General features: G+C 41.2%; 1 protein-coding gene across 1 annotated transcript; it reads left to right on the top strand.

Moving 5' to 3' along the window:
• The first annotated feature begins 1,670 nt into the window (after positions 1-1,670).
• Positions 1,671-23,206, top strand: PRRG1 (proline rich and Gla domain 1). Its single transcript, XM_066620434.1, has 5 exons — positions 1,671-1,830; positions 3,405-3,563; positions 14,493-14,527; positions 16,791-16,951; positions 18,596-23,206. Exons 3-5 carry the CDS (start codon positions 14,518-14,520, stop codon positions 19,103-19,105), a joined length of 681 nt encoding a protein of 226 aa, XP_066476531.1. The 5' UTR covers positions 1,671-1,830; positions 3,405-3,563; positions 14,493-14,517; the 3' UTR covers positions 19,106-23,206.
• Positions 23,207-27,190: the final 3,984 nt, after the last annotated feature.

Below are 27,190 nucleotides of genomic sequence, written 5' to 3'. Positions count from 1 at the left end.
TTTGGGAACTACTGATAGCAACCAGTTGCTAGAGAGTAAGAGCCCAATCCTATGCATATGTACTCTGAAGTATGTCCCATTATAGTCAATGGGGCTTACTCCCAGGTAAGTGTGAATAGGATTGTAGCCCTCACTGGAGGGCTCACTGTGTCTCACTGAACAGAATAAATTTACATGGTTATGCTGTTTGTCAGCATTCAGCCCTCTCCCATAGACATAGATTCAGAAGACTGAATCACATTTACTGGAAATTCCTGGATAAGTGTGAAGTATTACTGCTGAATTTTCAACCTCAGTTTCCCATCTCAAAAATGGGAATTTAAATGACTTACCTGATGATACCAGCCTACCTAGGAACATAGGATACAATCCTATGCCCACCTTCCTGGGAGTAAGCCCCACTGAAAACAATGGAACTTACTTCTGAGTAGATCTGCATCAGTAAGTACATCCCACACTGAACTCAATGGGACATACTTGGAAGTGCAAGGTTAAGAACAATAGTTGTATATACAAAATTAGTGGCTTTGGGGGAAATAAATATTTTGAATCTTTGTTAGAAGATGCTTTGGTTTCACAGAATACAAGTTACGAAGCATCTGATACAGTACATTATTACAAAATTTTCACAGAGAGGTAGGTATTAATGACTGCTTTGTTTTATCCAGACACTGAGTCCTTCCCAAGGGCCTGGGATGCCTGACTTTTATCCTATTTTAATATTATAAATACCATTGCAAAATGTAAGCTGTTCCCAATAAAGCTGCTTTTTGCAGTTTTGCTGGTAATTTCTGTGGCCCCTATGCAGAAATATTATTATTATTATTATTATTTAAAATGCAAGGCAGATGTAAGCTTTTGTGGCACAAAGCTTTAACCAATTTTCCAGCCCTGATGCAGCCACAATGAGGCCTGAACTAAGGGAAGAAATATTCCCTTTAACTTGAGGAGGCCTCCATGACTGCCCCTCCACATGCCCCATTGGCATGGCCGCATCCGTGCAGGAAGGTTAGATAGGATTTGGCCCAAAGATTGCTCCCTGAAGTTGAACATTCAAGAAAAAAGTCCTTTTACCAGGTCACACCATTTACATAACTCTGGGCCCAATCCTATCCAATTTTCCAGTGCCGGTGCAGCAGTGCCAATGGGGTGCGCACTGCATCCTGTGGTGAGGTGGCAGTCACAGAGACATTTGTTCCCTTACCTTGGGGCTGCATTGTAGACTCACTGATGCTGGAAAGTTGGATAGGCCTGGGCCCTCAGTCAGTTGCCCACACTTCCCAAAGTCAGGATCAGAGAAAGTGAGGCTACAATCCTATCCACACTTTCCTGGGAGTAAGCCTCATTGACGCTAGTGGGACTACTTCTGAGTAGACAGGCTTAGGCTTGGGCTCTGAGTCCTGCATTTCAAGCTTATGGGTTTCTTGTGAGTGATCCCCACTGTGTCACCGGAGACGATGCTCCACGCAGGCGAGGGCAGCCCACACCAAGTGACTGAGCACTGGGAGCGTCTTCCTGCGATCGTCCCTCGAAATGCAAAGGGGAAAATGTGAGTAGACGGTCGGAAGCCGAGGATCCCGGCGGGCGGGCGGGCGGAGCTGCGCGCTGCCCAAGCCAGCCATTCCGCCCCCGCCCTGCGCGCACTCGCTTCCTTTCTCTCCAGCCTTTGGGAGGCACCGGGAGTTGTGGCGCCTGCGCGATTTCGGAACGGCCTGGGCTGCGGGAGCGAGCGGGGAGTCATCGGGGCAGGGAGAGTTCACAGCCTGGTGCCTCCTGCGAGGGCGCCTGGAGGCAGACGGCGAGGCGAGGCGAGCTCACTGGCTTGGAGAGGTTGGTGCTCTGGGGGGACTCCGGGCACCTCGCGGGGAGGGTGGCAGCGCTGCGCGCCTGCGGGAGTCGAGGCGCGTCTCGGAGCGGGGCCTGGAAGGGAGTTGGTGAAGTTGCCTGGCCGGGCTCAGAGGCTGGCGCGCGAGGCTCCCAGGTGGCGCCCTTCCTGCGCCGTGGCGCTGCTCGGAGACAAGGAGACGCTCTCCGCTTGTGCAGGCTCTGGGGTGGCCTTTTCTCCCCCAGGGCTGACTTCCCTTGAAATGCCTTCGCAGGGCTCTTGTGTGAACCCACACAGGCTCTCCGGGAGGGCAGCTAGTTGACTGCGGTGCTGCTTCTGAGGGGGTTGTGCCGGCAAGGAAGGTGGTGTCTGGAGGGGTCTTGGGTGTAGGAAGCCAGAGCCTGAACTTGGGCTGAGGAGCTGCAATCATCAGATCTAGTGGGTGTGTGTGTGTGTGTGAGAGAGAGAGAATACACTGAAAACTTTTTCTTAGAGGACACTGTTCTCTGGCTGTTTTGGATGGAAAGCCTGAACCGATTTAGGCTCCAACCCTATGCACGCTTTCCTGGGAGCAAGCCCCACTGAACATGATGGGACCTACTTCTGAGTAGACTGCATAGGGTTGCACTGTTACACTGCATGGTTCCTCGGGTCTGGAGGGAAGCACAAACTACTTCTAAAGCAGTGGTTCGCAAACTGTGAGTCCGTGGCCCACCAGTGAGTCCCAACCCAATTTTTGGTGGGTCACCAAACTGACAATTGAGACTAGACTGTGCCTAGACAAATAGATTAATAGGCATCAAGGTTAAACAATCTGCTACTTGGGGGGAGCCCTATGGCCAAATAACATTTATAGTCACTGAGGCTTGAGTGGTTAGTAAAGCTTTCTTTTTAGGTGGGTCCTGATGCAATAAGTTTGGGAACCACTGCTCTAAAGGAATGCAAACAGAGGACTTCACTTAGTCAAGGATTTTAAGGAAGGTGATGGTGTCAAATTCCTCTCTAATCTCAGTCAACTGCCTCCATTCCAGTGAAATGGCTTCTCATAAAGTAGTGGCCTCCAGCAAGCTCTGCTCTTCACAAGGTTAGTCACTTGTGGTCCAGTCTGACTTGAGTGTACCAGGAAACCATTTTCCATTCTGTCTTGTTTTTGTAGTGTCAAAGCCTTGACTTCCTACAGGTCTCCCAGTGCTTTTTTCTTTGTCCTCCAGTGTGGGAGGGAAAAAGAAGGCATTGTGCTTCAGCGTTTGTTTTAGTAAGCATATGTATTGCTGTGTGGCTGCATTAAATTTTTTCTTTGTCTAATAATTCACGGAATGTTTCTGCTAGGAATATAAAGGTAAACCTAAGAGCGCTTTTTAAACTCAGTGAGTTTAAGGCTTCCTGGTTGATGCATTCAAGCTGTATATATGGACTTCATGTTGGTCGCTGAACACTTGCCATAAATAATGTTTTGATGTATCAACATAAATGACAAAATTCATGTGCTGAATATCAAATAGTAGGGCACGTGCATTTGTTTAGTTTTGTTCCTCTTTGAATAGATGCAAGATTGCTGAACCTGTTTGTTCATATTTAGCATGAAATGTGGTTGACATAAGAAAAGCTCTTCTGGATCAGGCTAAAGACCCATCTATTCCAGCATCCTGTTTTCGGTGGTGGTCTACCAGCTGCCTCTGGGAACCTCACAGGCAGGAGAGAGACATACCTCTCTTAATATTTCCCTTCTGCTTCAAAGGTAAAATGTGCACAACACATGTTTTGTACATGGGTATTTATAGATCAGTACAAGAGGACCTTATGTCCAATGTATGTGAGAGCTGCTGCTTATAACTGCAAGAAAACATACTTATAGGAATGTTCTGTTTTTGTTATGAAGCATAGTAGCCTAGTATTTTTTTTAACTCTTGTGATAGTTGAGATGAAGACTAAGTTATGCTGATGTAGCTTTCAGTGTTCTTAAACCTGCTCTCAGCCTTGGGGACATTTTGTGGTACTAATACCTTTAAACTGTCCTGCTCAGTCAGATTTTTTCAGAACCAGTTCGCAAGACTAATGAAACTCTCAGCAGGATTCACCTAATTATAAACTATGAAATGGAAGAACACTTTTTCTGAAATGTGTACTATATACGCTAATTGGAATATCACAAACTTATTGTTGCTGCTGGTCAGGAAATGCCTGAGGAATAGAGTTGTTTGAAAACTGTGTTATTTCTTTACTCAGAAGTAATCCATTGTATTCCTTAAGACTTGGAATGTAATCCCATTTTACTCACTGGAAACAAACACCTCTACTGATGGTTGAAATCAGCAGACAGTCAGAAGCTTGTCTAAGCTATCCAATTTGTGATATTCCAAGCTTCTGGCTCAACCCAACCCAACTCCCATCCTACAACCATTTGTAATGGTTTCTGCTTCTCATATTTCAAGGCAAAGAAAGTCTTCTGTACTACTTTAGTATCAGCCTACATTCTGGCCTTCTATAAGTTCTTTCCAACAATGTTGTCTCTTTGTCCTGCTTTACAGAAAACTTTTTAATATCTATTCATGCCTGGTAACACAGACATAGTAAAACAGACTGTTTATGGTGTGTGAGTGATGACTCTGAAACTAGGGCATACTGGTACATCCAAAAGACAGTGGGTTCCATCCCCCCCATAGTGAAACTCAGTGAATGTATAATGCAGCATTCTTCATATGTACTTCATGTTCACTTGTAGTATTTGATTTTGTGTTCAACAGTTGCTCTCCATCAGTTGCAGCACTAGCCAATAAACTCTGATTAATTCAGTTGCTCTGACAGAAAGTAGCTGTTGAACACAAAGTCCCTGTGGATAGCTTGGGGCAGGAAATTTCCACTTCCTGACTATGGCTTTTATATTCTGCACAGTTAGCTATTTGGCAGTGTGCATTGTTGACCTGAATGAATTCTGTCACGGGAGGTATTCTAAGCTTGTTCTTGGGGAAAAATGAGAGATTCAGGAAGGCCAAAGAACTAAACTTTGGTATGACAAAGTTTATACTTTAGTATAAACTAAAATGGTATGACATTGTGTGGAAAAGTGATGGTTTTTAAAAACTTTTTAAAAATGCACTAATTTGAATCGTATATAACCTTCTAAGCCAGTGGTTCTCAGACATTTAGCACTGGGACCCACTTTTTAGAATGAGAATCTGTCAGGACCCACTGGAAGTGATGTCATGGCCAGAAGTGACATCATCAAGCAGGAAAGTTTTTAACATTCCCAGGCTGCAATCCTGGTCACGCTTACCCAGGTGTAGGTCCCATTGACTATCATTGTTAAAAGAACATACATAGTAGCTTGTTCAAAGTACAGATCTGTAACATTCTCGAAATGCAGTCACAAACCATGGTAGTGTCAAGTCTACAATATTAAAAATAAAATATTGAAATAAATAGGGACCCACCTGAAATTGGCTCCCAACCCACAGTTTGAGAAACACTGTTCTAAGCATTTAGAGCACTTAATGAGAATGAGTTTTAAAATATGAATGTACATAGACTGCAATAAGAGTAAAAGCCAAAATAACTTATTAGGTGAACAGAAGGAAGAACTTCTGGAAAATTCAATCAGATAATGGAAACCTTGGACAGCAGTAAAGTTCAGTGCTTGAAAGTGTTTGTGAAGCTTGTTCTACCTTTCCGTTTCCTCTGGCATTTCCATACAACATTTGCTACAGCAGGTATTATATGATGTCTGAAGAGAAACTGAAGGTAAACTAATGATGCAAAACTAAATACTAGCTAATACTAGTTTCCTAAAGGAAAGCTGGCATTTGGAGGAAATGCTGCAAAAAGCTGTACGAGGTGGAAAAAAAGAATTGAAGTTGTACAGCAGTGTTTCTCAAACTATGGGTTGAGACCTACCAGGTGGGTCGTGAGCCAATTTCAGGTGGGTCCGCATTCATTTCAATATTTTATTTTTAATATTGTAGACTTGATGCTGCCATGGTATGTGACTGCATTTGGGGAAATGTTACAGACCTATACTTTTAACAAGCTACTGTGTTAATTCTTTTAACAATGATAGTAAATTGGATTTACTCCTGGGTAAGTGTGGGTAGGCTTGCAGCCTAGGACTGTTAAAAATTTTTCCTGCTTGATGATGTCACTTCCAATCATGACATCACTTCCGGTGTGTCCTGACAGATTCTCAGTCTTAAAAGTGGGTCCCAGTGCTAAATGTGTGAGAACCACTGTTGTATAGTATTGTAAGTGGAGCAGATGTGAAAGATGAGAATTTGGTCAGTTTTATGTTTACCAGCATTTGCCCAGCATGACTTTTTTAATGCCTTATAAGGCATTAGAAACGTCACTTCCAGTTTCTCTGTGAAACTAGAAGTCACTTTCTTTTACCTTTTGAGCTCAGCAAAGGCCGGGGACAGATGTCCTCAGTCTCTGCTGAGTTCAGAAGTCCCTCAGGAAGCAAGGGAGGCAGAGCTTCCCTTGCCTCCAAAGGGAGGAGTGACCCCTCCCCCCGGGACCATAGGGACAAGTGTTCACCCATATGCGAGGTTTCAGCTATCCATGGGGGATTCCAGAATTCTTGCAGATAAGGGGGCACACCTGTACTTAAATTGTTCTTACTTTGACAATGCAGTTGGTGAAGAAAAATCAAGTTTTCATTAATATGTAACATATTGTATTCACCAGCTCCCTGAGTTATGGATGGCTGCATAGGCACTTTCCTGCAGGCACAGTACAGCTTTTAGTGGAGCTTTCATGCAGGCATGTAGCACTGGGCTAGCAAGACCCAGATATTTCAAGCTACGAACATTTTGATTTCCATACAGATCTCTGGAACTGAACTAGTACATATATGGGGACTTGAAGAAATGTTGCATATGAAGAAGCATAGACTTCTCGAGTCAACTTTTAATTGATGGAAATCCAGAAACTGGATGCTGATACAAACTACAAAATGGGTTTTAAACCCTAGGTTGTTCAACTAAGCAATATGCCATAAAAATAAATCCACTGATAACTCTTGGATTTAATGAACTCTTGAAGGTTCAGTGACGCTAAGGGATAATGTTCAAGAAGAACCAAATTGCATGAAAAGCAATTCAGGCAAAGTGAAAGAACTTACAGAATGAAGAAAATCAATAGTTTTTGGCAAATACCTGGTTATTTGTTTGTGCCTGTTATGAACAAGGCCATCTAAGGTAACACTTTCAATTGCCTGTTATAGAAGTTGCCAGTAAGTTAGTCCTTTTTTCACTAATGCGTGCAGGGTTTCCCAAACTGTGTGTCACAACCCACTGGTGGGTTGCAAGCCCGCATGCGGTGGGTCGTGACCTGGACTCTCCCATCTGCCATTACTCTGGTGTGGTTCCAAATTGGAGCTATTCCAGAAGCTGAATTACTCACTGTGAGAGTGGGGAGACTTCTTCTGGTTCACACCCAGCTGGCAACCCACTCTACTTGCCTCTGTATACCTCAGAATGGCCTGTAGAAACCTTGGAAAGCTACTTTGGGTTTTCAGAAAGCCACTTTCAGTTTGCTTCTGAAAACTGGAAGTGCCCTTTTGAGGCCAGTAGAGTGGGTTGCCGGTGTGGTGCAACCCGGAAGAGCCTCCACACTCCTGGTAAGTCATTCTCATGTAGTGACCTACCACAGAGGACAAGGTGGGTTGAGGTCCTGAGAAGATTGGGAACTGCTGCACCAATGAATTTTTGCATGGTCAACTGGAGAGTTTGGGAACTGATCAGGGAGAGTTTGGGAACCAGTAAGTATTCGTGGGGAGGGGACAGTAATGTGATCAGGACAATCATGCTGGTGCCGAGGAGGGAAGGGTTTTTTACACTTACCTGTGGCTCTCTGGAGGGCCCAGAGAGTCTGTAATGCCCTCTGCAAACCTCCATGAGCCTCCAAACTTCTGGAAAAGGGGGGGGAAGAACACTACCAGTTTCACAACAAAACAGGAAGTGTTTTTCCTTTTCCAGCAGTTTGGAAGGCTTCAGAGGGGTTTGTAGGCTCTTTGGACCCTCTGGAGAGCCATAGCGACTCCCCTGGTAAGTGTCAAAAACCTTTCCCTCCCTGGCAACAGTGCAATTGTCCGAATCACATTGCTGCTACCTTCGCTGTTAGTCTGACCCTTAAGGGGGCAGAGACAAAGAGACGCCACAGTTTGGGAACCTCTGTTCTAAGTGTGTGTGCCCGTGTGGTGTTCTTTGTTTTTTGCTATCTCAACTGCTTTGCAAACTTTTCTGTTGAAAAGTTGATGAGGTAGTAGTAACTTCTAGGCTGGTATTAAGAGGGGAACCTAAAACTAGGTAAAGATTAATATAGATGTGTTTTGTTGGAAATAAAATAGCTAAGACCTACCTTAATCAGAGAAGGGTTAAAACCTAATGCAACTAAAATGCTTAAACAATTATGCCTCACTTTTCTCCTTAAGATTCTAGTCAGTTTACGAGAATAATTTAAACAACAAAGGGTGCAATCCTAACCCACTTTCCAGCACTGACATAAGGGCAATGCAGCTCCAAGGTAAGGGAATAAACATTCCCTTACCTTGAGGAGGCCTCCATGAATGTCCCACAACTGCAGGATGCAGCACGTGCCCCACTGGCACAGCTATGCCAGTGCTGGAAAGTTGGTTAGGGTTGTGCCCAAAGTGTCACAAACTTGCAAACTGAGCAGGATTAATACTAGTGAGTGACTGTCAACATGTCACTAAGCTGTATTTTAGCACGCCAATGAAGGACAGCTAGAAAAAGAAAATCTTTATCAGCCGTCTAAAGATAAGTAGCAATGGGATTCTGGTACTTCACAGGACTGGAAAATCTGTCACAGGTCATAGCTGAAATGCCTAATCCAAAGAACAAAGCTTGGCTAAAAAGATTTGTAGGTATGGTTATTTATCCAGCAAAATGTATGCCAAATATGGCAACAACCCCATTCAGGCTGCAGTCCTAAGCATTTGTAAGTAAATCCAATGAAATCAGGGTTATTATAGAATTATTACTGCACTGTATGATTTCTGACCCAAGATGTGTCTAGTCACAATCCATAAAACAGCACTTGAACACTTGTCACCTAACAAAATACCAAAAATGCTTTGTCAAGGTTTTAGAATGAACTGACTTGAATTTAAAGATAATAGTTCTCTTCTGGTTGATTACTATTTGAAATAATATTTTTCCTTGAAGACAAAGCAAGAAAAACAGTAATCAAACATTGTACATCTTTTCATAACATGCCAGGTGAGGTTGTGTGGCAGTGTCCTCAGTCTTGTTTCATATACTTCAGAATGCTTGCAAAAGAACAAGATTGCTGTTTGTACCTGTACCCTGCAGTGTGTGTCTCAAGATAATGTACACATGCTTTATAATGTCAAGATTTATTATGCTATACTTCACACACATACTGCACATGGTGTACACAGAAGCAGTTGTGTAACCTAGTTTAACTTATTAGACTTATTAGAAAGTGGTTTCCAACCTTTAGGAAGCCATAAGGCCACAAAAAAAAACTGAAGCAAAAATTGGAATTGACATGGACCATGTGCAACTAGGTTCTCCAAGAAGAATTTTATCAGGGGGTACAAAGTTTCTTTGAGGCCCCTTCCCAAAGGGGGAGGGGTGAAATAGAGTGGGGGAGGGTATTGACAGGGATGTGCAAAACAGAGGTGTGGAGGATGCAGAACAGAGCAAGGTGAGGGTGGTGAGGGTGGCAACACAGCAGGAAGAGTCTTTGGAGCCCTGGTCTACTGTGCTTCCCAATGTGGAGACCAGGTCCACCTGCCCGCACAGCATCGGCAACCAGATACAGTAATACAGAAAATCAACCATACTCCTAAGTTTCTCTAAAATCTTATAAATATAGAAAATCATTGCAGAAAATTAGCATCAACCTGTTTAGGCTCACACTAGAATGAAAAATGTCCTGTGCATACCAAAAGTTGCTTTTCTAGCTGCTGTAGTCCTGCAGCTGTGCCCATTAGCTCCTATATGCTCCTTCATAGTTAGCAGACAAGAAACCCAAGAGCTATTGTAGCAGGCCAGTTTCTTCCCAGATTTGACACTGTGTTAAGGAGTGTCATCTATGTATTCCTCGGTCCAACACATACGACTTGAGGCAGCCACAGCAACTGCATGCCCAGCATCCCATGCAGGCAGTGAGTCCAGGTGAGACAGGAAAATAAAAGATTCCAGGAAATATCTGGGCCCCTTCCTTTGGCTCCTAGGTCACCATTTTGACCCTGGGCCTGAGTACAAACTACCCACTGTAGTCCATCTCATGAGCCCTGCATGCAACCCCCACCTGTAACAAATATTGCCCTTGGGGTAGGGAAGGACCAGGGGAGACACCAACCCAGCCAGGACTCAACCCCCCTCCACCACCCTCAAGAGCAATGCTTATTTATTTTTTGCTTACTCCAAGCCAGGTCCCAATATCATACATGCCCTGGTCAATTACTGCACCAAATGTTTTACATAAAAGATTTTTATTAAACTTAAGGGAGTTCAATTGCTCCATAAAAACATTTCCATATACAACACAATAGCTTTAAAAACAAGAAAGATCTTAAAGAGGCTAAAACTATACTTACAAATCTCAGTATTGCTTCCACTATCAAGCTGTAAGCTTCCTGCACTCTCCTTTCCAGGCACCCAACCCCAGGTTTTATTCCTTAGTTGTTAATACCCTACACCTGACCCAGCCCATCTTAAAGGGGAAGGGACTTGCCCCACCCCGTGACACCACCCTTTTACATAAAAAAAATACAATTACATTTGTAATAATTAGAGAAGATTTGATATTTATAGAGAAGATTTGTAGGTTGCTGCTTTTGTTGCTGGCTGCAGCTACAGGTGATCCATTCTCCGCCCTCCATGGGGGAGAATGCTGGAAGTGATCAAGGGCAATCTTTTTTTCCCCTGAGACTCTGCAGATCACCTCTCAGGATCTCGCGCACCAACTGTGGTCCCTGGACCACAGGTTGAGAACCAGCCCCATTAGAAATGGTCCCCATTGGCATCTATATGCTGCTGACATAGTTGATTAAGGAATCTGCAGACAACATGCTGCGACTACAAACCTTCATGTGTGCAGGAATAGTCCCATGCATCTATTCAGTTGCTTCCTTAGATGTTTGAGCTTTGTAGGTTTTCTATAACGAAGTATGTATATATGAATTAGAGCTCATTAAAATATATGAATGGTTTTTTTTAGGCACCCTGTATATAAAGTCCATTACTTTGTTAGTAGACAAGATTCTAAAGGAAACTGATCTGGATAACATAGGCTCATATTTTAGCCTTCTGAATTATTGAATTGCATATTGAGGTGACAGGTGACTGTCTAATGGGAGTGAACCAGATTGCCAACTGGTAAAAGCATATCTGAAATCAAGGCAAGAGAAATTAACACTCCAACAAAAGCGCAGAGCTTTTAACTCCTTTAAGTGTGGGAAGCCCAGTTACCATCTGTCTTAAGTGGAGTGTGAAAACCTGCAATAGTTCTGATCAAGGGCCTGTTTTATTCAGGCTGATTTAGCTGTTGCTGTAGAAACAGAAGAGATATGCAGAGCAGTAGTTATCTTGATACTGATTAAACAACTGAGAATGCACATGTACCTATATCACATGTAAACAGGCTAGAGTAGTGGTTCCCAAACTTTATAGTACTGGGACCCACTTTTAAAAATGACACTCTTTTGGGACCCACCTGGTTTTACGAGACTTCAATAAAATCTAGAAATATTTTTATTTATTTACATGTTATAATAACCATAAAACAGATGCTTCAAGACTTATCTCCCTATATTTACATGTACTTGCAAACTGCAGGAGCTCTTTGCAGGGCAATTAGCAGCTGTTTGCTTTTTGAAAAACCTCAGGGCTTGAGGCAATTAGTTATCTGAGCATTTCATCACCTATGTTTTCATTGGAGGTTCTGCTTCTGTGGGACCCTCCAAAAATCTAGTTGTGACCCACCAGTGGGTTCTGACCCACAGTTTGGGAAACGCTGGGCTACAGTTTAAAAATAAAGGATTTGAAATGGTTGAAACATAAAGTGCTGTGTAACTGCAGAGAAGATATGTTGCATAGAGGCTGAAAGCCTATCCTTACATAGGAGTAAGCTTCATTCAACTTTGTAGGTATTACTACTGAGTAAATCTGCATAGAATTGCACTGTGAGATACCTGTAACTTTGACAAGAGGCAATGATAAAAACCTAGTGGATGTAATGCCACACACCCTTAAAGGAGGGGGGGAATGGAGGAACCAAAGTGTTCTGTGAGCAGGTATACACTGTTATGGGAAACAGTTCTAGAACAGTAGAGGTACAACCTGGAGCAGCAGCCATTCTGATATTGGTTACAGTTGTGATAAACTTTGTGCACTGTACGTTCTATACTCCAGTTTATGGCATCCTGTTGCAAAACGTTGCAACAGCAAATGTTTTGACAAATATTAACTGCCCTTTGCATGTGTGAACCTGCATTCATGATGTTGTTAGCTAAATGCACTCTGATAAAACTGAGGCCAACTTTATTTAGTTCAATTGTCTTTGTATTACAAATGCAGGGTGATGGTGTTAATTCCAAGACTGAATATTAAGACACAACATCAGGGCTTCAAAGGTAAATGTTCATGAGGAGAAACAGGCAAAACCCAGAACTGAATAAATCCCTGATGGACAAAACAGATGAAAATAAAAGGGAGTTTTGAGAAGGAGCTGGTAGCAGTGAAGAAGGGCAAATTGGGATAGACCAGGGGTGCCCAAACTCTGGCCCTGGGGCCACTTGAGGACTCCCAATGTGACCCTTAGGGAGCCCCTAGTCTCCAGTGAGCCTCTGGCCCTCCGGAGATTAACTGGAGCTCACACTGGCCCGACGCGACTGCTCTCATCATAAGGGAGACTGTTTGACCTCTTGCATGAGCTGTGGGATGAGGGCTCCCTCCACTGCTTGCTGTTTCACATCTGTGATGCAGTAGCAGCAGCAAAGGAAAGGTCAGCCTTGCTTTGTGCAAGGCCTTTTATAGGCCTCGAGCTATTGCAAGACCTTCATTCATACAAGTTCATCTTTAATATATACATTTATGTAAACGTATGTAAACTTATTCAAATTTTAAATGTAAATTAATTCTTTTTTTCCCCAGCCCCCGACACAGTGTCAGAGAGACCATGTGGCCCTCCTGCCAAAAACTTTAGACATGCCTGGGATAGACAAAAGGAAATAACACTATGGTTGATAGAAATAACTTGTTGTCTGGACAGCAAGTTCTTCCTGTGTGTGTGTTCCTATACAAGTGGGCCAGTTGGGAAAACATTTGTTGCTACCAAGTCCATGTATAATATTCCTTGGATTGAAGAGATATACAGAAACCAGCCCATCTAAAGCATCAGTGTCATGACACCAAACATATATCCTGCATATTTGTTGTTTGCTTTCTGCTTAAATTGGAAGAGGTTCTGGGGGCTGTACTGATGAATGTGGGGGAATGGGTAGATGTAAGAGAGGAAGAAAATGATTGTCTACTTCAGCCGCAAGCCTTTCCAGTATTGTATATGTCATAGGATAAAGTAACAGCTGGACAGACATAGTGCAACCTTGATCATATCACTGCACACACTAGGTATTTCCCATAACACCAAAATACAAATGCAGTTTTCCAGTATAAACACAATTTTCTTCAGGAAACATGATGCTTGACTCTGAGAAGCTTCCTGCTAAATTATATAGAAACCTATTTAACATATAAAATCTGACATTTTAGGGGACTTCTGTAAATGTCTGGTTTGGTTGTAGCTTTACAACCAAGAGCCTGTTTCATCTGCACACCAATTGTTTTGATGATCTAATATTGAGTGTAGCAACAATGTTGCTGGGGGAAAGTTGCTATTACATCTGTAGGTAGTCTTGGTGCTTGTTCTGTCTCAGTTGAATATGCTGCAGTTTGAATAGCCTGTTCAGTTTGAATCTGTCATAAGTAGGTATGAGGCTTGTTTCCTGAGGCTTGCTAGAAGGAAGAAAACTGCTTGTATGGTACTCATGATTAGCCTTGCAATTTGCTGCTTGCCTAGGGCAAAATGTAGTGCCCTGTGAGTGCTTATAGCTCTCAAATGTCAGACTCCAGCACAGGGCTTTCTGCTTTTGATTCTTTGAAGAGTTGCATATAAAGGCTGCACTAGGAAGCACTGCACTACATTCCTGAGCGTCATGTCCCCTTCAGAAGCCTGATTCTTACTCATATCTACATAGGTTATGGTGAAAGAACTGTTTATGGATGCTTTTGACATGTGCATGTGTGCTATAGAAGTTCAGGGCTGAGCTGTATACTCAATGCTGCTCCTACTCGGAGAGCCTTCATGAAACTGTTTAAATTGCATGCTTTTGTATTTCTTTTGTCCAAAATGCTTTACAATTCTTTCTGCGAACTGACCTTATGAAATAGGTAAGACTGAAAGATGGTACTTTTCCCAAAGCCATCTTGTGAGCTTCATGACTGAGTAAATTGATGATCATTTATGAGTTAATTGATGATCATTTATTTAATAAATGAAAGTAGTCAATGTGAATACATGACCTTAAAATCAAACTTGACAAATGGTTAATCACTTTCATATCCTCCTTAATGGAGAACTGTTTTGCACATAATGTCAGTCTGCTTTCATTTTTGTGTTACAGGAATTTCCAGTGGGCAGTGCTAAAGATGGATAGTGGTAAGTTATTGTGTATTTTTTCCAAAGTCACAGTTCTCTGAGAATCTACCAGTGTTTCTGTTTCAAGTGTGCTTTGTTATTGTGTGGTGTTCCTCACACCCCACAGTTGGCTCAACCATCCGTTTCCTCCTTTTTTTCTACCCCACTCAGTAATCTTCAGTGGAGGTCTGGTGAGCAGTGGTTAGCTTCTTAGAGGCTAACCAAATGATCCTCTGGTAAGAGAAGATACCCAACTCTACACAGATTCCCTCTCCCAAGTTTTCCATAACTTGTAGGGAGCTTGGGATAAGTACTCAGATTTGGAAATAACAGTATCTTCTGCCCACTCCAAAGCTCAGCATTACATGGGACCTCTTCCCTCTCTCACCTGAATTCTTTGGCAGAAAACTTGGGCAAAGTGGCAGGGCTAGTAGTGAATATCTGAGCAAAAGCTTGTTAATGAAAGATTTCTAGCTTTGCATCTACAAGGTATTCTACCTCATGATATCCTGAGTAAGAATTTGTCTGTCATTCTCTTGCTAACGACAGCACTAACTGTGAAGGAACTCTGGAAATATACTAAACTAATTGTACCTGCTACCAGAGTATAGCGTGTTTGTTTACATCAGGGGTGCCCAAACCCCGGCCCTGGGGCCACTTGCGACCCTCAAGGCCTCTGTATGCGGCCCTCAAGGAGCCCCTAGTCTCCAATGAGCCTCTGGCCCTCCGGAGATTTGTTGGAGCCCACACTGGCCTGACGCAACTGCTCTCAGCATGAGGGCGACTGTTTGGCCTCTCGAGTGAGCTGTGAGATGAGGGCTCCCTCCACTGCTTCTTGTTTCATGTCTGTGATGCAGTAGAGACAGCAAAGGAAAGACCAGCCTTGCTTTGTGCAAGGCCTTTTATAGGCCTTGAGCTATTGCAAGACCTTCATTCATTCCATCTCTAATATATTCGTTTATGTAAATTTATTCAAATTTGAAATGTAAATTAATTCTTTTTTCCCAGCCGCCGACAGTGTCAGAGAGATGATGTGGCCCTCCTGCCAAAAACTTTGGACACCCCTGGTTTATATAAATAAGTGCTGACTTTTTTCATTGCTTTCTGGAACGCATTATGCTGAAGGAGGTCTTCGTATAAGAAACTGATTTTTTTATATGTCTGCAAAACATTTGGAAAAATAGTAAGAGTATTTATATAATGCTTTTCCACAAAAAGTAACGCAAAGCAATTTACATAGCAGAATATATCAAGTGATGGGTCACTATCCTCAGAGGGCTCACAATCTTGAAAAAAGATGCAGAGGAGACACCAAAAACAGCCACTGGTTAAAGATGCTGTGTTGGGCTGAAAAGGGAACAATATTTGCTACTCATGGTTTTGTATCCAAACTTTGTTTTAAAAGCTGTATTTTTTTGTCCATAAGTGGAAAATTGTGTGCCATCCTTTTCTGCTGCTATATTGGGTGGAAGCAAACATCATCCATACATCAGGGAAAAGTTAGTTGAAACTTCAGTTTGCCAGCTTACAGTCTGCTGTGATAGTTAACCCATTTTTCCCCAGCCCACAGGTATACACAGTTAATTCCTGTTGCGTATATTATTATTATTATTATTATTATTATTATTATTATTATTATTATTATTATTATTATTTATATACCGCTTTTCAACAAAAAGTTCACAAAGCGGTTTACAGAGAAAAATCAAGTAATACATAAATCAAGATACGACGTTGGGCAGAAATAGCTTAATTTGATTCAAAAAGAAAGTAAAGAATCAGACCTCATGTACAAGAAGAGAAGGGAATGTGCGCACATGTCTGTTGACAGTCTTCTAGGCTATTTGGAGAACTGTCTGAATGCAGCCACTACATTTGCATAAATCACTTGCTTGCACACCATTCAACAGGGTGAAGTTGGTATCTAAAACACATTGAACATTGTGCTTTTTTTTTGTCTTAGAACTTTTCAAATGTTGCTATCTAGTACAGGTCGACATGTGGGAGAAACAGTTCTTTTCAGAACCAGTTCATTCTTACTAGGGATGATGATCATGGGTTGTATATCAAGTTTAATCATTCATGACTATGGGAAGTCTCATTGATTTCATTTGGTTTTAGTCATGGAAGACTAAACTTAGGATGCATCCCAAGGATAAGTGCAAACTTATTTCTGAATAAAATGTGAATATTCTTATAACTGAAAGTTAATTTGTATTATCCTGAATGCTAAATTAGTTGTACATTTACATCTTCAAAAGTACTAATGATTTGAATTCTATAGTGTTCCTCACAGCAGCAAAGGCCAATTCTGTCTTCAAAAGATACCCACGGGCCAATGTATTTCTTGAAGAACTTAAACAAGGGAACATTGAACATGAATGTTTTGAAGAACGATGTAACTATGAAGAGGCAAGAGAAGCTTTTGAAAATGATGAAAAGACTGTAAGTTAATGAGATATTGTCTAAATCAGCACTTCAGTCCTATCTGTCTACTCCAAAGTACATCCCATTGAATTCAGTGGCATTTACTCCCATATATACTCATATATGTGTGTGTGTGTAAAGTAGTGCATTTCATATCTTTAAAATTTCATGTAGCATTTAAATTACATGGTACAAGTATTAGGACTGATTCACACATTGTGTTGCTATCTTAAGAGTAAGGCCATTTTAAAAGTGCCACTTTATTAACTGAAGTTTAACTGGCAGACAAAAAGAACTTTTCAGAACCTTTGTTCTTGATAGCTTTGGCTTTGAAGCAGCTGCTTTGTGTGAGAATTGTTCTGCCAAGTAACTTCAGAAGCAGGTTCCAGCAGACCTACAGAAAGTAAGTTTAGCTTACTTTTGGGTGACTAATTTTATAGTCAACACATGCATCTACATGCAGAAATGGAATTATCAAAATGTGTGAAGCTTATAGGTTCAAAAATTGTGTTGCTCAGATCTTGCCAGAATTGAGTAGTTGAAATGTTGACTATAAATATTTTGACTTGAATTAAGGCTACTATTCTAAGCCTGCTTTTGAATAAAACTTGGGTAAGTTGGAGATAGTGCATTCCACATTACATTGTTGGAATAATTGACTTTGAGGACATTTCCTTACACAGTTTCACTTCTTGTAGCAACATCTACATTTAGTCAATACTACAGAAACCAAATGCCAACATAGGACTGACCACTGTACAGTAAGAGTAAAAAAAAATGTACATCTTGTAGTCTTGAGGAGGCTGATGTAAATAATTATATTGGCTGCATAGCCATAAACATGAATGCTGAAAAAATATCTACAAGACCAAATACGTTTCAATAGAAACCATATTTTGGATATTGAATTTCACTATTTGGTTAGTTTGCAAATGTTTTGATTTGGAATGGTTCTGTTACTTTTGGCATTATGCCTTTTTAACAGATAGATGCAAAGACTAACAGTTGCTTTGCTTCCAGTCTTGATTGACATTGGCATGCCTGACTTTGTTCCACACCACTAAAGTACTTCAAAAATAGAATATGCCTCAGGCTTGAATTTCTAGTTGTAATAATTTTAAATGGCTTACTTGACATCCCTGTTTCTAATACTGAATTTGGAACTTACCTGCCAAGACAAATGTATCTGGAACAGGGCCAGAGACAAATTAAAGTGGTGTGCCTCCATGTTGGGGTTGGCACCTAACTTCGTAGAATTTCATCTTTTGCATAACTAACCTTCCCAAATGGGATTAAATCCCCCCCCCCCGAAAGATAGGTATAGGAGGCGTGCTGCTGTCCTTACTCGACTCACTGGCCATTTAAATCTGCTGGATGTTTGTGATATAGGTTTTTCCTCATCACCCCCTTTCAGCTCCTATGTAGTTGTTTCAAAAGAGGAATGCAGACTACAAAACCATCTTTCTACCAACCATCTTTTGTGTGTTGCTGTGTCTGTTGCAGTCACCAGCCTCCCTCAGATGACAGCAGGAATCTTATCGGAAAATTTGTGGTCTGCACTTGTACCAAAATAAAGTTTGCAACTAACAGCAATAAACCCTTTTTCATTTAATGTTAATAGGCGGGAACTCCTTTCTTAAACAATCTTTCTTTTCGGTTTAGAGCGAGTTTTGGAAAAGCTATACACATGGACTCCATGGAGGAAGTACCACTGGCTATAATTGGTATCCATTTTATCTTGTGTTTCCATTAATCTTTGGCATTTTTATTATTCTTATTATAATTTTTATCACATGGCGATGCCTTTTCAAAAAGAAAATGCATAGACAGTCCATGTACGCACATAGCAGAACCAGAGAAGCTGCAGGTGATAGAACTGTCCCTGATGGGAGAAGCCCCCTTCCTCAGCCACTCAGCATTCTGCATTCTCCCCAAGAAGAAATGTTTGAAGGCAACGGACATTCTCCAAGTTACCTGAGCTATACAGATGGACGTTCAGATTCTCTATCGACAAGGCTGTCAAATTGTGATCCACCTCCCTCCTATGAGGAAGTTGCTGGTGAAAACGGCATGAGAAGAAATGAAACAGCAAATCCTTTGGATCCACCACCTCAGTATGAAGATATAGTCAATAGCATTTCAGTACCTCTTGTTATCACCAGTACCAAGTGAAGCAGGGAGAACACTAATTCCTTTTATTTTTCTTCAGAAAAAAATAACTTAAGACTTTCTAGCACTTTACTACAGCTTAATGTTTTTACATTCTTACTGTATTACACCACCACTTTTCTCCCAAAAGAGGTTTATTCTGTGGAATTTTTCCAGCCCTCAAACCTGTTGTACGTAGGGAAATTTTGCAGTTGATTGTGCATTCAAGTGATGCTTCGGTCAGTTGGTGTTCCTTTATATTACTGAAAGTGATTTTATAGCAGATGTAAAAAAAAAACTCCAAATTTTGAAGTTGCAAAAGAATTGACATTAAAACTACAAGCTTATCTCGGATATTTCAAATGCCTTTTTGTTGATTGTGTCCTGCACAAGCTGCAACAAGATCTTTGCACTGAAATGTTTTCTGACTTTCCCCATGAAAGCAATAAGCAGATCTGCTGACATAAATGTGATACTAGCCTCTAGGTATTCCAAAGAATGCCTGTGGCCGTAAGTAATGCTGAGTTCTACTCCTTTAAGGAAAAGTACAGAATAGACACTTTTGACACTGGAACCTGGGCTGAATTTTGTTCTTTGACCTAGTCTGAATTCTAGCTGCACCATTAGAATAAACACAGGAGACCAGCTGGATGCCTGGCATTCTCAATTACAGGGAGGATCTCTTTCCTGGCGCAGCATTTACTGCTGCAAACAAATGCTATACACTTGTGAGGGTGGGCCTTCAGGAGTGTAAGAGCAGCACTGAGATACAGCATCTGAAGAGGGCTTATAAGACACAGTTTTCAGTGAGCAGTGGGAGAGGGAACTCTATGTGGTTTCAGTGAGAGGAACTATATGTGGTTTAATATGAAGAGATCAGACTCCTCATCGATTATTTTTGTGAATATGCAGTGATCAAGTGCTTTCCTGGTTAACTTCTTCGTCTTCTAAAATATGTGTGTCCTTATTCCCGCAACTCAATCACCACCTTGCCTTCTTGATAACCCCCATGTACTATGGATCCAGTGGCATATGGAAGTATACCGTTTCAGTATATTCCTGTCTCAGTGACTTGCTCTTTGTATTCATTTCATGTCTTGCAAGTTATGAAATGGCCTAGTGTTCTGGATTACGATTTCAATTCTGACTAGTGTGTGTGTGTTTACACTGTAACAAAGGGCTTCTGTTTAAAACTGACTATTCTTCATTGATGTATGCTTGCCTTTTACAGGCAGATAAAAGACGTAAGTTTATGATGGAAAATCTAGAAGAAAATTTGTCCACTACAAAGCTAATTGTGGGGGGTAGGTGTTAGGTGGGGATAGTGAAGTAAGTACAAATATAAAAGCCTGCTTCAGAGACTGGCAATTGATGACACTAGAGTTTATAAAGGAATATTGAGAAAAGCTGCCTTGGTATGTGCATATACGCACCTCAGTCACTGAATTTTACAGTAGCTTTTAATCTTGAAGTTTGCAGTCCTCAGTATAGTAATCGGAAGAGTGTGAAAGGGGAGCTTTGCCTTGCCTGCATTTCTTTCTTACAGCAGTAGCAATGATGTTTGTCTGAAGAGATGTAATGAAGCAAGATTTCGTGAAGACAAGGAGAAGAAGAAATTTTTCCATTCTTTTGCTCATGTTTACCCCTTTCCCTGCATACCCTGAGCACTTTCAGATTGGCCCACCAAAGAAGAGTAGTGAAGAGTAGTGAAGTGAAGAGGACTCCATCAGTGTTTCCCACACTTCCAATAGCAAAGGCATGGTGGTATTCTGAATTAAAATTGGAGGCACACTCAATTTTAGTGATGCTCAAGATAATTCTCAGGTTTCTGCATTGATCATTTAGTCGCACTAATGCAGAAATGCTGCTGAACTATTTATCCCCATGTCTTGTACCAAAAGAATGTCAGTTTATTTCTTGTGGCACGCTAGTAATGTGCTCAAGTTCTTTAATTTACTGAGTAGACAGTTTGGGGATGGCTAGTCTTTGCATTTGGATGTCTTGTATCATAAGGATGGAAGAAAATAGGGGTGTGCGCTCTGGAACATGAACAGTGGTAGCTGAGCTGAACTGAGCACTGGGAATGTTTGGCCTGTTTAGTCACTTGAATATTTCCTTGGTGCTCAGTGATGCTGTAGGACATTATCACATCTGTTATAATTTCAAAATTATAATTCTATAAATTTCCTGTGTGGCTCCATTGAGCTGTTGTGGAAGACAGGGGAGGAGATCCCTTGACAATAGGCATCTTGTGTTGAACTGGAGGAGACTAGTTTATGATGTGAATTTAGAATTAGGTGGTGGTAGTTGTTCAAAGTGAATGGAATAAAAATGAATTTGTATATGTGGAACTCCAAATCATCTTTTTACCCCTTTTCTTCCCTAACTTGCCACCCTTGGTGTTCCTATTTGTCCCTTCACATTTTCTTTCTGTTGGTAGACTTGGGATTCTAATCCATCTTGGTGGCTATGAGTAAAAACCCAAGTAGCAGTTATGTGTTATGTTTTCTGCATTGCTTTTGCAAAACAAGGAGACCCATGATTGTTGCTGCTTCTTAAGCCCATCAGGGCACATCACTATTGGGCAGCAGTAGCTGCTTTGGTGGGGAATAATTTCACTTTTTTCTGCTTTGGGTGCCAAAAGACCTGCTCTGCCATCTCTTTGATAAATAATCCTATGTCTACATTGTGGAAGCATTCATAATGAAATGTGGTTGTGTGTCACTAACCCCACCCTTTAAAAAAAAGTGTAAAATCACTGCAAGCACCTAAATATTCAGTCAGCAAAGCTCATTTAGCAGTCCAGTGGAAATGCTGTATTTAATTTTTCATCACTCATCTTGGCAAAGAGTGTAATGGTTTGCACTCTCCAGCCAAGAATTTAATTGTAAGTTTAAATTAGCACAAATGGATAGAAAATTTCCTAAACCTTCTAGTGCCAAAGGGCTCTTTCACTAATTCCTTATTTGCCCATGATAAATGCAAGAAAAGTGTGCATACGTCTTTTAGGTCACTCTAAGCATCTTGGTACTTGGGCAGTCCTCTTTGCTATAGATGTCAACGTCTTGATTTTATTGCAGAGTTCGTTGATGTACAGCCAGAGTTGATTCATTGTAGAGGTGGTCCTCATACCAGGTGTACGGAAACAACTGTGGGTGGGGAAGAGAAAAATCCAGTGTTCAAGCCAATTGTAGTGCTGGCCTAGTTCCTTTATTAATATATTGCATTTTTCTCAATGATGTAGAATGCACTCTACTGGCCCTTCCTGTAGTATACTATTGACCGCTGTCAACAGGTATGGATCTAAAGCCGCAAAATATTGCCATTGAAGCCCACTACTGCACACTTTTACTTGATCAAGACTACTTAACTATCAGTATTTCTATACCAGGACACTTTGTGTTGCAAACTAAAAGGTGCAGTATTCACTTTTTTGAGTTAAGGTTTTGCCATATATGTAGTGGCTATTCTCTGTAAAATTCTGGATTGTGCTTTTGTAAAAGAACACACGCTCATAATTTTTTAAAACAAATGATAATGGAAGCTGCTAAATTCTTATAGGGTAGCCTCAGATTTTCTCATCTCTTCTGTGGAGATTTTTCCTATGTTGTAAAGATTCAAAATACAAACTTTCTGTTAACAGCATTAACAGTTTAGTTCTGGTTTGACTGAATATATTAATCCAACATATAGCAAATCATGCAGAGGTTTATTTTTTTGAATATACAGTATTTACTAATTTTAAGTGGAATATATAATATAGTGAGAGGTGCTATTTTTGCACCTCAGTGTTCTAAAAGTATGAACTTGTTTTTTGGCTGACCAATTAAAAAATAGGCAAGGTGCTAAGTACTTTAGTGGAATATAATGGTGCCATTCTCTTGTGAAGTTCTGAATGCTTCTAAATTACTAAAGACCAGTAAGAATGTAGAAACCATTGTTATGTCAATAACTCTGATTTCTGTGATAATCAGTTTTCAGTGCATATAAATAACCTCAATTTGACTGCAGTATTAAACATTTAAATGTATGGTTTACATTTTAAATTATGCTGTTTTACAACACTGGCATTGTAGAAAGTTGGATTTTGGAATGCTAAATAAAACTATTTTTAAACACTTGGTACCTTGGGATATTACTCTGTACTTGACTAGTGAAGCAGTGGGGTTTTGTTACAGCCTTGTTTTTTGCTATTTTCCAAAGCTGGGTGTTATGACAAGTTTGACATGATACTATAAAGCTAATAACAATTGGCAACGCTTTGTTGCAGTATGTTTGTTAAATAGCTCTTTGATATAAAATGAAATGAAAAAACGTTAATTTTTTTCTAGACTGCATGTTCACCTTTGTTTAAGTTGAAAATACTCCAGAATCTCAGTTTCATTCTTTAAATACACATTGTTCCCAACCAGATATTTTTATTGCACATTTAGATAATTCTCTTCATTTAAAACTTTCATGTCTGCAGAAAGGCAAGGCTATAGTTGGTCCAAGTGCTCTGACATCTTTTCAACTTCAAGTTATGCAGCAGGTCTTTTCTAGATTTTGACACTGATGATAGAGGACAGGGAACATCAAGGCGGTGACATTCTCAAGGGTGCCCAGAGGACTAATGGCTGATTTAAACTTGAAGCTATAGCTACTGTTATTACATAGACTCTGGTGAAATGTTGTAAATTGCAATATGCATACTCGCTTTGCAATCTGTCTGATTCATAATACTGTGCCTCACTTAGTCTTTAAGGAAAATACTACAGTACTTGTCATAAATTGCAATAGGCTTTTTGTTAATGAACCTTCTCCCACTTGCTTTATATTTATTTATTTACTGTTTAAATGACTAAAATACTTACTGCATGCTTATAATCTATGTTAACAAAGGAGTGCTTGTAGACTTTTAAAGAATTGGCATGCTTTGATTTTGTGACATGCTGCTTTTAGAAAGTGAAACATGTGAATTGGAGCGTAAAAAATGATTGTCTAAAAAAATTAATAGAAACCTTTTGCCATACCGAAATACCTGGATTTAAAGCAACCTAGGACCACACCACTTGCCAGAAGCCACTTCAGTGTTGCAGATTTACTCCCTAAGTAAGTCTTTGCAGGGAAGGGATGTGATACCCAGGATTGCGTCGTTAAGGGGGGGGGTGAGAGGGTGCTTTCACTTTAATGTAAGTAGGGCTGCTGGAGGCTCGAGGGGGTGTGGGGAGCCCTACGTAGCCCTCTGCAGGGCTCCCCGAGGCTTGGAACTCTGAGAAATATGCATTCTCAAAGCACTTCTGGTTGCAAACGCACCTCCTGGAGCCTCCAGCAGTTGTACCTACGTTAAAGTGAAAGCACCCCCTCACCCCACCGTAGGGATACGATCCTGGGGATTGTGTTGCTGTCCTTGCCCCTTCTCCACCCCTTAAGGGTACGGGGACCCTTTACATGAAGTGGTGGTTTGTGACCCACCAGTTTGAGAACCACTGCCCTATAGCAAACATTCCATATTGATTTAAATTGCATGGGACATTGCTGGAGTTAAGTAAGCTGTGGATTGCAGCTTAAAATTGAAAAACAATAAAAAGTTTGGTCCACCTGGAACTTACTTATTCCCCCTTTCATGTGTCTGCTTGTTTCGAAGTCAAATGCATTACATCACTTGTGGTGTGATCATAAATATAGATCAACCTACTTGATCAGACACAGGCATCCAGTAAATCAGATGCAGCCCAATCCTATGCTGGACTGGGCTGCTGGCCGTAGCACTCTGCAACAAGAGATCTGATTTCTGCTATCACAAGATGGCTGCCAACAGAGTGCAGAGTGCTGCCGTTTTGGGTGTGCTGCAGCAAGAGGCGGCAGTGCTTCCAGGGTGTCACTGGAACTCATTGCGCCCACTGAAGCTGGTAAGACATCAGTGGGAATGGGGAGGGGAGAGGAATGGGGGAGGGGAGACGGTGGGAGGGGGAGTATCTGGAGGTGATGGCACATGCTGGATCCTATTGTCCTTTCTGATAGCCTCCCTGTTCCCTTTCCTTGGACTTGTGCAGCTAAAGCGCTGACCCAGCTAGCGTGCCTGTCCATTGCCAAACAGGAGGCTTACGGAGGGGTAGGGGGATTTAAATCCATTTTCTCCAAAGCATTCCACTCTGCTCCCCCCCCCCCCACTGGGTACAGCATGCTCCTTTTTGGCATGGTTGCACCTGTGGAGGAGGGTAGGATTGGACTCCCAGTCTCTAAAGTACAGGTTGGTAGAAGTTTTGATCAAAATAATTGATGATTTACAAGAGATCTGCAAGGATTTCTGACTCAAGTACTGAACAATGGCAGCAACAAAAGGCCTTCCCTCTTTTCGGCTGCTGAAAAAAAGTGTATGGAAAACCAGAACTTTTGTGCAAAAGGACTGTGAGCTAAGGTCTGGAAATGTCACAAATCCTTGAACTGAGCATGTTCTTGGGGATGCTCTTCCTTAATTCTATGTGTGTGCATGCACACACATAGACAAACCTACCTACTGTTTTGTATCTGGCTTCATTTAGCATAACAGGGTTCTAATAAAAGAACCATAGTAGAATCTGCAAGCTTGAAGTCAATGTACTCCTTTAAGGTTAAGACCATACTTTACTAAAATGTAGAAACTATCAATGAAAAGTGGTTATCTTCATCACGCTGATCCCAAGACTGGTGATGTAGGTACTTCTCATGTACAGTGGGTTCTGGCACTGCTTGTCTTGGACCTAAGAGTTTTCTGGGACTCAAGTGAATGTCGGTAGTGATCATTATTAAGTATTTATCAGTGCAGCTGAATGATACCCTGGCAGCACCATCACCTGATTGTGAGGGTCCTCAGTCACAGGCACCAATGGCAATGCATTTGAGCAGCAGCAGGTTTGGTCTCCTAGAATTATTATAAATAAGTTTAACCTTGTCTGCTTAGGGACTAGAGAGACCATAAGAAGAGATTTCTGGTGTATAGAAAAGTTTATATTCTACAAGTTACCACATCACTGATATGGATAGCTCATAGGCAAATGCAGCATTCTCTTAATTTATCTCAATTACCTTACTCCTAACTATTCCTGTTTAACACTTATGTAGCACCCAAAGTGTGCTAATGCTAAAAGTAATATCAGTGAAGCAGAGGAGATGAACAGAAAGTAACCCAACTAATGAGATCTCGGCTTAATAGAGAAATACTCTTTAAAAAAAATGCATTTGCCACAGGGCGTAATTATTATCCAGTGATTTCGATTACAGACACAGTTGGAAATGGAATAATTGGTGGCTTTCCAAAGAAGCCAGTCTCTTAAGTTTATGCATAATTTTATCCTGCTTTCTGAAAAAGGAATAATATCTGTTAGTGGAATCTTTTGGCAATGGGAAAATAGATTAAGTACTGTGTTCTGACATGGCTGGGTTAGAATAGTCTCTGTAAGACTTCACAGAGTTATGACCTCTGCTACTGTAGCTAGAAATTACTCTGGTAGAATCCTGTTCAAAAGCAGGGGACTGAGTTGCTGACATTAGTTCATGGTTCGTGCTGGCTCGTGGTTCATGCTGGTATGAAGGAGATAACAGTTTTAAAAGCCAGAATTGGCATAACCTTTCCCTCTCCAACTCAAAGAAAGCTACCAACTTACACAGAGGCAACCATGTTTCTCTTTTAAAATAAGAACAACCAATCAAAATCAACCTAGCTGGCAGAGAGGCACCTTTTGAAATAGTGGTTCTCTTATGTTCAGCAGAGTGAGAGCCACAGTCCCCTTTTATCCCAGCATAACATCCTTCCCTGCTGCTGGTGTCTCCCCTGTGTCAGCTTTAAAACGCCTGGGATCTGGGGTCTTAAGGACTATAGCACTTCCATTTTAGATGAGGATCCATTTTTGAAACAAGATCCTACATGAAAGTGAGCACTCACTGTGTTGTAGACAACTAGCATTTGTCCATTATACTGTATTAGAGTTTTAGTCATTTATTTGTGTGTGGGCTGTTTCAAAGAGTTGCTGCACCAGCACAGCACCACAATGCATGGCATTGTAGAGGAACTATGCTAGAATGTAAGGAACTTTTATTCTGGCTCAGAAACTGATTTGTCAGCTTGGTTGATCAGCATTGCAGTGCCAG

Source organism: Tiliqua scincoides, chromosome 3 (genome assembly GCF_035046505.1).
Source record: "Tiliqua scincoides isolate rTilSci1 chromosome 3, rTilSci1.hap2, whole genome shotgun sequence".
In the NCBI taxonomy this organism is placed as follows: Eukaryota; Metazoa; Chordata; class Lepidosauria; order Squamata; family Scincidae; genus Tiliqua; species Tiliqua scincoides.
The sequence above is the reverse complement of the archived record's forward strand: the minus strand, read 5'-3'. Positions and strand labels throughout refer to the sequence as shown.

Excerpts from the sequence above, each read along its gene's own strand:
- PRRG1 (XM_066620434.1), top strand. Across the intron at positions 16,952-18,595 it reads TTGAAAATGATGAAAAGACT|AGCGAGTTTTGGAAAAGCTA; the intron begins GTAAGTTAATGA and ends TTTTCGGTTTAG.